This window comes from Coregonus lavaretus (genome assembly GCF_964263955.1).
Source record: "Coregonus lavaretus genome assembly, contig: HAP1_SCAFFOLD_204, whole genome shotgun sequence".
Lineage (NCBI taxonomy): Eukaryota > Metazoa > Chordata > Actinopteri > Salmoniformes > Salmonidae > Coregonus > Coregonus lavaretus.
In genome coordinates, this window is record NW_028163741.1 from 239996 (window position 1) to 254169 (window position 14174).

General features: G+C 45.1%; 1 protein-coding gene across 1 annotated transcript in view; it reads left to right on the forward strand.

Annotated features, from left to right (window-relative positions):
* Nucleotides 1-10719, forward strand: part of musk (muscle, skeletal, receptor tyrosine kinase) — a gene marked incomplete at both ends in the record, with an annotated part of 79010 nt that extends 68291 nt beyond the window's left edge. The window contains 4 exons of the mRNA XM_084192721.1: nt 254-448; nt 6771-6919; nt 8077-8273; nt 10237-10719. Of these exons, the coding sequence (XP_084048847.1) occupies nt 254-448; nt 6771-6919; nt 8077-8273; nt 10237-10719 (1024 nt within the window). The remainder of the gene's footprint in view (nt 1-253; nt 449-6770; nt 6920-8076; nt 8274-10236) is intronic.
* Between the last annotated feature and the right edge of the window lie 3455 nt (nt 10720-14174).

The window sequence follows — 14174 nt, forward strand, 5'->3', positions numbered from 1 at the left end:
CCCTCTCTCTCTCTGTCTTCTCTCTCTCTCTCTCTCTCTCCGTCCGTCTCTCTCTCTCTCTCTCTCTCTCTCTCTCTCTCCTCTCTCTCTCTCTCTCTCTCTCTCTCTCTCTCTCTCTCTCTCTGTCTCTCTCACTCTCTCTCTCACTCTCTCTTCTCTCTCTCTTCCTCTCTTCTCTCTCTCTCTCTCTCTCTCTCTCTCTCTCTCTCTCTCTCTCTCTCTCTCTCTCTCTCTCTCTCTCTCTCTCTCTCAGAGCCATGGAGACCCCCACCCTGACTGCCTTACCCTCTGAGAGTCTACTGCTGGACCGCCTCCACCCCAACCCCATGTACCAGCGCCTGCCCTTACTGCTTAACTCCAAGCTGCTGGCTCTGGAGTATCCCAGGAACAACATTGAGTACGTCAGGGACATCGGAGAGGGGGCCTTTGGACGAGTCTTCCAGGCCAGGTGAGACTCTCATTAGATTATATTGTATTACATATACCAAGCAATTCTCTGAGTCTCTGTTGACTCTGACTGTCTCTCGATCTGTTGACTCTGACTGTCTCTCGATCTGTTGACTCTGACTGTCTCTCGATCTGTTGACTCTGACTGTCTCTCGATCTGTTGACTCTGACTGTCTCTCGATCTGTTGACTCTGACTGTCTCTCGATCTGTTGACTCTGACTGTCTCTCGATCTGTTGACTCTCATCTGTTGACTCTGACTGTCTCTCGATCTGTTGACTCTGACTGTCTCTCGATTTGTTGACTCTCGTCTGTTGACTCTGGGTCTGTTGACTCCTGACTGTCTCTCGATCTGTTGACTGTCGTCTGTTGACTCTGACTGTCTCTCGATCTGTTGACTCTCGTCTGTTGACTCTGGGTCTGGTGACTCTATCTCTGGTGACTCTGGGTCTGGTGACTCTATCTCTGGTGACTCTGGGTCTGGTGACTCTATCTCTGGTGACTCTGGGTCTGGTGACTCTATCTCTGGTGACTTCCTGTTGACTCTGTTTGTTCGCTCTCTGTCAGTTGACTCTCTGTGTGTTGACTCTCTTTGTGTTTTGACTCTCTTTGTGTGTTGACTCTGTGTGTTGACTGTCTTTGTGTGTTGACTCTCTTTGTGTGTTGACTGTCTGTGTGTTGACTGTCTGTGTGTTGACTGTCTGTGTGTTGACTCTGTGTGTTGACTATGTGTGTTGACTCTCTGTGTGTGTTGACTCTCTGTGTGTTGACTCTCTTTGTGTGTTGACTCTCTTTGTGTGTTGACTCTCTTTGTGTGTTGACTCTCTGTGTGTTGACTCTCTGTCAAGTTTTCAAATTGTTCCGATAATGTTAAGAAAACTTTCCCAGAAAAACCACAAGAAAACTTTAGTAATGTTCAGAGAATGTTCTAAGAATGTTATTTAAAAACATATACATTCCGTTCTCAGCCTCAACAAAACTCTCTATCCTCTATCTTGTTAAGTGTGTTCAGGTGTTTTGGCCGAGCCCACTAATTGGCCACATCTGATCTAAATGAGTGCCTGTTTCCTTTGAATAGACTGCTTTGTATGCATAACAAAACATGTTATGCCATCTCCATCCTGGTGAATATGTCATGCTAGTTCCATCCTGGTGAATATGTCATGCTAGCTCCATCCTGGTGAATATGTCATGCCATCTCCATCCTGGTGAATATGTCATGCCATCTCCATCCTGGTGAATATGTCATGCTAGCTCCATCCTGGTGAATATGTCATGCCATCTCCATCCTGGTGAATATGTCATGCCATCTCCATCCTGGTGAATATGTCATGCTAGCTCCATCCTGGTGAATATGTCATGCTAGCTCCATCCTGGTGAATATGTCATGCTAGTTCCATCCTGGTGAATATGTCATGCCATCTCCATCCTGGTGAATATGTCATGCCAGGTCCATCCTGGTGAATATGTCATGCCATCTCCATCCTGGTGAATATGTCATGCTAGCTCCATCCTGGTGAATATGTCATGCTAGTTCCATCCTGGTGAATATGTCATGCCATCTCCATCCTGGTGAATATGTCATGCCATCTCCATCCTGGTGAATATGTCATGCCATCTCCATCCTGGTGAATATGTCATGCTAGCTCCATCCTGGTGAATATGTCATGCCATCTCCATCCTGGTGAATATGTCATGCTAGCTCCATCCTGGTGAATATGTCATGCCATCTCCATCCTGGTGAATATGTCATGCCATCTCCATCCTGGTGAATATGTCATGCCATCTCCATCCTGGTGAATATGTCATGCTAGCTCCATCCTGGTGAATATGTCATGCTAGCTCCATCCTGGTGAATATGTCATGCCATCTCCATCATGGTGAATATGTCATGCCATCTCCATCCTGGTGAATATGTCATGCTAGCTCCATCCTGGTGAATATGTCATGCCATCTCCATCCTGGTGAATATGTCATGCCATCTCCATCCTGGTGAATATGTCATGCCATCTCCATCCTGGTGAATATGTCATGCCATCTCCATCCTGGTGGCTCTGTGGACTAATTCCATGGATCGACAACAGAAGACTGATGATGTGTCACAATAAAAAACAAAAAAAGACCCCTTAAGGTATCAAAAAAATATATACAAACATTCTTTTATAGAACATTGAATTTGGCATTACTGCTATTAGCCCATAGAAACACATAGTGAATAACAGATTCACTACATGGAACAACAGATAGTCTTAAAAAATAAAACAAATAGTTTGTCCTGAAGTGTCTGGCCTATATCTGAGAGAGATAAGAAAGATCAGGAAACTATTTAAATTTATTTTGTACATGTGGACTAATTCCATGGATAGACAACAGAAGACCGATGATGTGTCACAATAAAAGATGCATGTGTTTTCATGATTAATGCCTAATGAAATTAATGTCCATGTGTCCTATCTGTGCTTGGAGTAAAAAAAGAAAGAAATGCCCAAAATAAGCTAGCCGTGTTTTTAAGACTTCTCCTACAATTTCTGCAGCTCGGTGAAAATCTATTTAACATAATACAAAAATCACCATTAAAATGCGTCAGTTTAAGCTAGAGATATCTGTGTTTGCATGGGCTGCGTCTCAATCCACCGCATCCTCCGATATCGCCCTTCCGCATCTGCGATTGTTTTGCTCTAGTAAGCCCACAAGCCTCACAAGACTAGCCTGAAGGTAGCCGGGTACCAGTTTAAAAAGTGAATGGAAGTACTGTATATATGGAGAATGGAGATAGTTTAGTGCCTAAAAGAAGAGGTTAAATACATGTACAAAACTTAAATGTTTCCTGATCTTTCTTATATCTCTCCGATATAGGACAGACACTTCAGAACAAACTTTGTTTAGATTTTTTTGGGGGGGACCATCTGTTGTTCATCTTGGTACATGTAATGTAATCTACCCAGCTAGCACATTTGGTTCCTTGGAAGTTGTGGGAACTAAAGTTTTTGGTTTACCATTGGTTCAGGGAACGAAGCCATAGCTTTCCTGACTGGTAAAACGTAAAGTTTTTTTAAACGTTCTGAGAAAGGAAGTGAACATTTTGCCTGTTCTGGGAACGTTCATTGTTAGGTTGCAGGGAGGGAGGTTCTGAGAACGTTTTACTATGGTTCCCTGAAAGTTTTCCTGAGATATTTGGGAACCCAAAATGGTTATAACTGGAACCAAAAATGGTTCTTCAAAAGGGTTTTCCTATGGGGACAGCTGAAGAACCCTTTTTGGTTCTAGATAGCACCTTTCTTTCCAAGAGTGTAGCTACATATCTCATATAATCCCCAGGGCAGCATATATCATTCCTCCTGTACATGGAGACTCCTGGGAACAACAGCTAGCCAACAGCTAGCCAACAGATAGCCTAGCGTAGCGTGGGACAGATGTATAAATACATATATAAAGCCCCTCACACCCTCATGATGACACCCCCTTCCCCTCCCCTAGCCAAGCCCAAAATAGAGCAGTTAGGGAATGGGACTGGATATCAGCTGCATCAGATCATGAGTCTGATATGATGCTTCCCACCCTTTAGCCTCCTCAGTGGGTCAGCAGAGACTGTCAGCAGAGAGAGACTGGTAAAACAGCTATGTGTAACCCCTTCAAAAGGGGAGATTGTGTGTCCCAAATGACAACCTATTGATATAGGGCACTGCTTTTGACCAGAGTCCTATGGGTGCCATTTGGGACACGGTCAGAGAGAGAGAGAGCTGTTTACTGTATCCAGGAACACAGAGGAAATGGGGCTGAAATGAAATGGCATGATGACTAACTAAGGCCTCGCTAATGTCCATGGCCTAGCACCCTGAATGGCTGCCATTACGGGTCAACTGGATGTCCATGGCCTAGCACCCGGAATGGCTGCCATTACGGGTCAACTGGATGTCCATGGCCTAGCACCCTGAATGGCTGCCATTACGGGTCAACTGGATGTCCATGGCCTAGCACCCTGAATGGCTGCCATTACGGGTCAACTGGATGTCCATGGCCTAGCACCCTGAATGGCTGCCATTACGGGTCAACTGGATGTCCATGGCCTAGCACCCTGAATGGCTGCCATTACGGGTCAACTGGATGTCCATGGCCTAGCACCCTGAATGGCTGCCATTACGGGTCAACTGGATGTCCATGGCCTAGCACCCTGAATGGCTGCCATTACGGGTCAACTGGATGTCCATGGCCTAGCACCCTGAATGGCTGCCATTACGGGTCAACTGGATGTCCATGGCCTAGCACCCTGAATGGCTGCCATTACGGGTCAACTGGATGTCCATGGCCTAGCACCCTGAATGGCTGCCATTACGGGTCAACTGGATGTCCATGGCCTAGCACCCTGAATGGCTGCCATTACGGGTCAACTGGATGTCCATGGCCTAGCACCCTGAATGGCTGCCATTACGGGTCAACTGGATGTCCATGGCCTAGCACCCTGAATGGCTGCCATTACGGGTCAACTGGATGTCCATGGCTTAGCACCCTGAATGGCTGCCATTACGGGTCAACTGGATGTCCATGGCCTAGCACCCTGAATGGCTGCCATTACGGCTCCACTGGATGTCCATGGCCTAGCACCCTGAATGGCTGCCATTACGGGTCAACTGGATGTCCATGGCCTAGCACCCTGAATGGCTGCCATTACGGGTCAACTGGATGTCCATGGCCTAGCACCCTGAATGGCTGCCATTACGGGTCAACTGGATGTCCATGGCCTAGCACCCTGAATGGCTGCCATTACGGGTCAACTGGATGTCCATGGCCTAGCACCCTGAATGGCTGCCATTACGGGTCAACTGGATGTCCATGGCCTAGCACCCTGAATGGCTGCCATTACGGGTCAACTGGACACATGCACACATAGTGTAAAATCATTCCCATAACGGATCCATCATGGCAGGCTGAGTAGGCTGACTCCCATGTTAAACCATGCTACTGGATCCCAGGTCAGCACCCCAGACGCCATCATGGCAGCCTGGTCCCACAGTTAAAACGGATGGTTGACAGGTCAGCACCCGGGTGTTTCAGAATCCCAGACATCCAGAGCATCACGAACCCTTCACCATGTAACAGTGATGGGTTAGGTTTAGGAGTCCTTCACCATTTAACAGTGATGGGTTAGGTTTAGGAGTCCTTCACCATTTAACAGTGATGGGTTAGGTTTAGGAGTCCTTCACCATGTAACAGTGATGGGTTAGGTTTAGGAGTCCTTCACCATTTAACAGTGATGGGTTAGGTTTAGGAGTCCTTCACCATGTAACAGTGATGGTTTAGGAGTCCTTCACCATGTAACAGTGATGGTTAAGGAGTCCTTCACCATGTAACAGTGATGGTTTAGGAGTCCTTCACCATGTAACAGTGATGGTTTAGGAGTCCTTCACCATGTAACAGTGATGGTTTAGGAGTCCTTCACCATGTAACAGTGATGGTTTAGGAGCCCTTCACCATCTAACAGTGATGGGTTAGGTTTAGGAGTCCTTCACCATCTAACAGTGATGGTTTAGGAGTCCTTCACCATGTAACAGTGATGGTTTAGGAGCCCTTCACCATCTAACAGTGATGGGTTAGGTTTAGGAGTCCTTCACCATCTAACAGTGATGGTTTAGGAGTCCTTCACCATGTAACAGTGATGGTTTAGGAGTCCTTCACCATGTAACAGTGATGGTTTAGGAGTCCTTCACCATGTAACAGTGATGGGTTAGGAGTCCTTCACCATGTAACAGTGATGGGTTAGGAGTCCTTCACCATGTAACAGTGATGGGTTAGGTTTAGGAGTCCTTCACCATGTAACAGTGATGGTTTAGGAGTCTTTCACCATGTAACAGTGATGGGTTAGGAGTCCTTCACCATGTAACAGTGATGGTTTAGGAGTCCTTCACCATGTAACAGTGATGGGTTAGGAGTCCTTCACCATGTAACAGTGATGGGTTAGGAGTCCTTCACCATGTAACAGTGATGGGTTAGGTTTAGGAGTCCTTCACCATGTAACAGTGATGGGTTAGGTTTAGGAGTCCTTCACCATGTAACAGTGATGGGTTAGGAGTCCTTCACCATGTAACAGTGATGGGTTAGGAGCCCTTCACCATGTAACAGTGATGGTTTAGGAGTCCTTCACCATGTAACAGTGATGGGTTAGGTTTAGGAGTCCTTCACCATTTAACAGTGATGGTTTAGGAGTCCTTCACCATGTAACAGTGATGGTTTAGGAGTCCTTCACCATGTAACAGTGATGGTTTAGGTTTAGGGTCTATGTGAGGTGATTACTTTGTATATCTGTTATTATTGTGTTCTATTCTTCAGAGCCCCAGGTCTCCAGCCCATGAAGCCCTTCACCATGGTAGCAGTGAAGATGCTGAAGGAAGAAGCATCTGCCGACATGCAGAACGACTTCCAGAGAGAAGCCGCTCTCATGGCTGAGTTTGACCACCCCAACATAGTCAGGCTGCTAGGTGAGTTAGTTAGTTTGACCACCCCAACATAGTCAGGCTGCTAGGTGAGTTAGTTAGTTTGACCACCCCAACATAGTCAGGCTGTTAGGTGAGTTAGTTAGTTTGACCACCCCAACATAGTCAGGCTGTTAGGTGAGTTAGTTAGTTTGACCACCCCAACATAGTCAGGCTGTTAGGTGAGTTAGTTAGTTTGACCACCCCAACATAGACAGACTGCTAGGTGAGTTAGTTAGTTTGATAGGATGTTCTGATATACTACTACTGATGATAGGCACTTAACCCTAATTGCTCCTGTAAGTCGCTCTGGATAAGAGCGTCTGCTAAATGACTAAAATGTAAATGTAAAATGTATAGGATGTTCTGATGGACTACTACTGATGATAGGATGTTCTGATATACTACTACTGATGATAGGATGTTCTGATATACTACTACTGATGATAGGATGTTCTGATGGACTACTACTGATGATAGGATGTTCTGATGGACTACTACTGATGATAGGATGTTCTGATGGACTACTACTGATGATAGGATGTTCTGATGGACTACTACTGATGATAGGATGTTCTGATATACTACTACTGATGATAGGATGTTCTGATATACTACTACTGATGATAGGATGTTCTGATATACTACTACTGATTATAGGATGTTCTGATGGACTACTACTGATGATAGGATGTTCTGATGGACTACTACTGATGATAGGATGATAGGATGATAGGATGTTCTGATGGACTACTACTGACCCTGTGTGTATGCTGTAGGACAGGGACAAACTATGCATGACATCCCGGTCCCCAGAACCCAGTGTTACCAGAATAATGTAATAGTCGCAGTGACACTGTAGTTATTCTGGTCACACACTATGTTTACATCAGAAAGGACAGAAGCCATTCTATCCGGAATATAAAGTATTTGGTTTGTATGCAATTAGGCTTACCAGCTCGACACTAGTGTGGTCCTCTGTAGCTCAGCTGGTAGAGCACGGCGCTTGTAACGCCAAGGTAGTGGGTTCGATCCCCGGGACCACCCATACGTAAAAATGTATGCACACATGACTGTAAGTCTCTTTGGATAAAAGCGTCTGCTAAATGGCTTATTATATTATTAATAACATTGTGTGTGTGTGTGCGTGTCCTCTCCTCCAGGTGTGTGTGCGGTGGGGAAGCCCATGTGTCTGATGTTTGAGTACATGTCTTACGGAGACCTGAACGAGTACCTGCGTCGCCGTAGCCCCACCCAGCAGCGCAGCCTGAGCCAGGCCAGCCAATCAGGACGCAGCTTCTCCTCCGAACTGGAGTTGGGGCCACTGTGCTGCGAAGAACAGCTGTTCATATCCAAGCAGGTGCAACGAAACGTTAATATATATATACAGTACCAGTCAAAAGTTTGGACACACCTACTCATTCAAGGGTTTTTCTTTATTTTTTTACTATTTTCTACATTGTAGAATAATAGTGAAGACATCAAAACTATGAAATAACACATATGGAATCATGTAGTAACCAAAAGAATGTTAAACAAATCAAAATATATTTTATATTTGAGATTCTTCAAACTAGCCACCCTTTGCCTTGTTGACAGCTTTACACACTCTTGGCATTCTCTCAACTAGCTTCATGAGGTAGTCACCTGGAATGCATTTCAATTAACAGCTGTGCCTTGTTAAAAGTTAATTTGTGAAATTTCTTTCCTTCTTAATGCGTTTGGGCCAATCAGTTGTGTTGTGTCAAGGTAGGGGGGGTATACAGAAGATAGACCTATTTGGTAAAAGACCAAGTCCATTTTATGGCAAGAACAGCTCAAATAAGCAAAGAGAAACAACAGTCCATCATTACTTTCAGACATGAAGGTCAATCAATCCAGAAAAGTTTCTTCAAGTGCAGTCACAAAAACCATCAAGTGCTATGATGAAACTGGCTCTCATGAGGACCGCCACAGGAAAGGAAGACCCAGAGTTACCTCTGCTGCAGAGGATAAGTTCATTAGAGTTAACTGCACCTCAGATTGCAGCCCAAATAAATGCTTCACAGAGTTCAAGTAACAGACACATCTCAACATCAACTGTTCAGAGGAGACTGCGTGAATCAGGCCTTCATGGTCGAATTGCTGCAAAGAAACCACTACTAAAGGACACCAATAATAAGAAGAGACCTGCTTGGGCCAAGAAACACGAGCAATGGACATTAGACTGGTGGAAATCTGTCCTTTGGTCTGATGAGTCCAGATTTGAGATTTTTAGTTCCAACTGCTGTGTCTTTGTGAGACACAAAGTAGGTGAATGGATGATCTCCGTATGTGTGGTTCCCACCGTGAAACATGGAGGAGGTGGTGTGATGGTGTGGGGGTGCTTTGCTGGGGACACTGTCTGTGATTTATTTAGAATTCAAGGCACACTTAACCAGCATGGCTACCACAGGATTCTGCAGTCATACGCCATCCCATCTGGTTTGCGCTTAGTGGGACTCTCATTTGTTTTTCAACAGCACAATGACCCAACACACCTCCAGGCTTTGTAAGGCTATTTGACCAAGAAGGAGAGTGATGGAGTGCTGCATCAGATGACCTGGTCTCCACAATCACCCGACCTCAACTCAATTGAGATGGTTTGGGATGAGTTGGACCGCAGAGCGAAGGAAAAGCAGCCATCAAGTGCTCAGCATATGTGGGAACTCCTTCAAGACTGTTGGAAAAGCCTTCCACATGAAGCTAGTTGAGAGAATGCCAAGAGTGTGCAAAGCTGTCATCAAGGCAAAGGGTGGCTATTTGAAGAATCTCAAATATAAAATATATTTTGATTTGTTTAACACTTTTTTGGTTACTACATGATGCCATATGTGTTATTTCATAGTTTTGATGTCTTCACTATTATTCTACAATGCAGAAAATAGTAAAAATAAAGAAAAAACCCTGAATGAGCAGGTGTCCAACCTTTTGACTGGTACTGTATATATTACATTTTTTCTTTAATACAACATTACAATTCAGACAATACAAATGTTAATAGTGTTAGCATTTCCCATAGAAAAACATGACACACTTAGCCGCCATGCTAACAGACAGTGTGAGGCTAAAAACAGGGAACTGTTAGCATTTCCCAGAAAAACATGTCAAACTTAGCCAGAATGCTTATACTAGATGACCAACAAAAACACTTATTACTAAGACAGGGTTCTTTTAGCATGTCCCATAGGAAAATAAGAATCACTTAGCCATCAAGCTAACACTAGCTGGGCATGCACAGTTGTATATTTTAATGACGGCTAATGCTAACAAGCCAACTCTTCGTTTCCCATCCTCTTCGCCAGGTGGCGGCGGGCATGGCGTACCTGTCAGAACGCAAGTTCGTCCACCGCGACCTGGCCACCCGGAACTGCCTCGTAGGAGAGGAGATGGTGGTGAAGATCGCCGACTTCGGTTTATCCAGAAACATCTACTCTGCTGACTACTACAAGGCCAATGAGAACGATGCTATCCCCATACGCTGGATGCCCCCAGAGTCCATCTTCTACAACCGCTACACGACGGAGTCGGACGTGTGGGCCTACGGGGTCGTTCTCTGGGAGATCTTCTCCCACGGCATGCAGCCGTACTACGGCATGGCCCATGAGGAGGTCATCTACTACGTTAGAGACGGCCACATCTTGGCCTGCCCTGAGAACTGTCCTGTAGAGCTGTTCAATCTGATGAGACTGTGTTGGAGCGGTCACCCAACAGACAGACCCAGCTTCAGTAGTATCCACCGTATCCTGGAACGCATTCACGAGCAGACGCTGACACCGGCCACATAGAACAACAGACAGAGCTGCAGCAGAACAGAGAAGGTGTTAATCCACATGGAACAAGAGACAGAGCTGCAGCAGAACAGAGAAGGTGTTAATCCACATGGAACAAGAGACAGAGCTGCAGCAGAACTGAGAAGGTGTTAATCCACATGGAACAAGAGACAGAGCTGCAGCAGAACAGAGAAGGTGTTAATCCACATGGAACAAGAGACAGAGCTGCAGCAGAACAGAGAAGGTGTTAATCCACATGGAACTCAATGCCAATACTCTATATAAACTTGAATGTTTCTATTGTAAAGCCAGCCAGGGGAATATTCATTCATCTGCAACGTCTGTGAGCTCAAAGCTGACTAGAAGTGTCTTTTTAGAGGCAGATTACAGAGGTTAGAGAGAGTGAATCTACAGTTAGTACAGTCAACTCATTCAGTATTTAGCTACTACATCATTTAAACATACACTGCCAATATGTCATCAAATAGGCTCAGCATATTCCAGCAGACACATATTCACTGTAAAGTTTTTTGGTTGTTTTTAGACAAACTGCTATTCCACTTTTGGGCATTCTCATTATGCTGGACTATTTGTCCTTTTTTAAATATTGTATACTTTATCAACGTAGCATGTTTAGATGCAATGATTCTTATAGACTTGAGCACAGCTTTCTTTGGGAGAGTGTTGACTGGGTAGTGGTTATTCTAGATTAATGACGGTCAGCTTGAAATGCATTTCAACAAATCTCTTCTAATAAGCTCGTTTGAATCCTAATGTCAATTTCTGGAGATTTGTTGGGTGTTGTGTTGGTTGTGGTTGTTGAGTTGGATATTGGTTTGTGAGAAGTGTCAATTTCGTTATTATTTAAAGTCAAATTAAACTTGTGTGATCATCAGCACAACATTGATTTATATGATCAATTAACTAAAATGTTTTAAACACCTTGTGACCTTTGTCAGAAGTGTGGTTCCTTCCTGATTGTTTTCTCTGAACAGTGACCATACATTGATCCTTCGCCCATCTACTGCACCCTTCACTAGCAGTACAAGGAACCCTTATCTCTGACACTAGCAGTACAAGGAACCCTTATCTCTGACACTAACAGTAGAAGGAACCCTTATCTCTGAGACTAACAGTAGAAGGAACCCTTATCTCTGACACTAGCAGTATTAGGAACCCTTATCTCTGACACTAACAGTAGAAGGAACCCTTATCTCTGAGACTAACAGTAGAAGGAACCCTTATCTCTGACACTAACAGTAGAAGGAACCCTTATCTCTGACACTAACAGTAGAAGGAACCCTTATCTCTGACACTAACAGTACAAGGAACCCTTATCTCTGACACTATCAGTATTAGGAACCCTTATCTCTGACACTAGCAGTATTAGGAACCCTTATCTCTGACACTAGCAGTATTAGGAACCCTTATCTCTGACACTAACAGTAGAAGGAACCCTTATCTCTGACACTAACAGTAGAAGGAACCCTTATCTCTGACACTAACAGTACAAGGAACCCTTATCTCTGACACTAGCAGTATTAGGAACCCTTATCTCTGACACTAACAGTAGAAGGAACCCTTATCTCTGACACTAACAGTACAAGGAACCCTTATCTCTGACACTAGCAGTATTAGGAACCCTTATCTCTGACACTAGCAGTATTAGGAACCCTTATCTCTGACACTAACAGTAGAAGGAACCCTTATCTCTGACACTAACAGTAGAAGGAACCCTTATCTCTGACACTAGCAGTATTAGGAACCCTTATCTCTGACACTAGCAGTAGAAGGAACCCTTATCTCTGACACTAGCAGTAGAAGGAACCCTTATCTCTGACACTAGCAGTAGAAGGAACCCTTATCTCTGAGACTGGGTGTGTCCCAACTGGCACGCTATTTCTACATAGTGCACCGAATAGGGAAAAAGGTGTGATTTGGCTAGTAAATCACTGTTGTATAGGTCAACAGGTTTGGTACAGGTTTTGTAAGATAGATGGCACTGTTCCACCACAATAAGGGTTTAGAATAGAAAGTCTTAGGCACATAATTGTTACAGGATGTGCTCTTCCTCTGAAGTGAATGTATAACATGTGGACACAATACAAGAGTTTACCAAACCAACACAAAGGGATTCACCACCTCCACCAGACAAACCAACACAAAGGGATTCACCACCTCCACCAGACAAACCAACACAAAGGGATTCACCACCTCCACCAGACAAACCAACACAAAGGGATTCACCACCTCCACCAGACAAACCAACACAAAGGGATTCACCACCTCCACCAGACAAACCAACACAAAGGGATTCACCACCTCCACCAGACAAACCAACACAAAGGGATTCACCACCTCCACCAGACAAACCAACACAAAGGGATTCACCACCTCCACCACACAAACCAACATAAATGTTTCTCTAATCATTTTGTCAGTTTGCAAAATACACTCCCCCACTCTTCTCCCCCCTACCCTCCCCCACTCTTCTCCCCCCTACCCTCCCCCACTCTTCTCCCCCCTACCCTCCCACACTCTTCTCCCCCCTACCCTCCCCCACTCTTCTCCCCCTACCCTCCCCCACTCTTCTCCCCCCTACCCTCCCCCACTCTTCTCCCCCCTACCCTCCCACACTCTTGTCCCCTCTACCCTCCCCCACTCTTCTCCCCCCCTAGGAAAAGGAAAAGGGGACACAGGGAGGTGTCGACTAGGAAACAAGAGGAAAGAAAATAAGACCTTATCACAAAACGCTTGTAAACAAGACGGAGGAACTATCGGCAACAACTTCATATATGAGATTACATCAGCAATCAAGTCTGGTAAGCTTCACGGAAACCTGGCTAACGGATCATACCTGATTCCCATGTGGAGCTGGATGGTTTCACGATCATCAGAGCTGACAGGTGCTTGGATCTTTTGGGGAAAAGTAGGAGGAGGTGTCTGTCTGTGAACAATCAATGGTGCCACATTAACCATGCTACCGTGATAGTGATTGTTGTCTACATCCTGATGTCCGCAAACGCTAAACTGGCCTCAGACACTATCCACAAAATCACCACAGGCCTACGCAATCGATCACCCGAGTCGGCTGTTGTTATTTCTGGAGATTTCAACCACTGTTTGCTGTCCGCGACACTTCCTACCTTCAAACAGTATGTTAAAGTTCCAACTCGTATGGACAAGACCATCGACCTTCTCTATGTCAATGTGAATGATGCCTACTTCTCAACTGCTCTGCCTCTGCTGGGACAGTCTGACCACAACCTCATCCAACTTCTACCAGAATACTGTCCACTGGTCCAGAGGCAACGCGTCACTCAGGCGGTGATTCACGAATGGACACCCAAAGCTGGAGAGGCACTAAAGACCTGCTTTGAAGGCACCGATTGGAATCTATTCATAGACGATTGGGAGGAGGATCTTAATGGTCTTTCTGAATGTATAACAGACTATGTTAACTTCTGTAC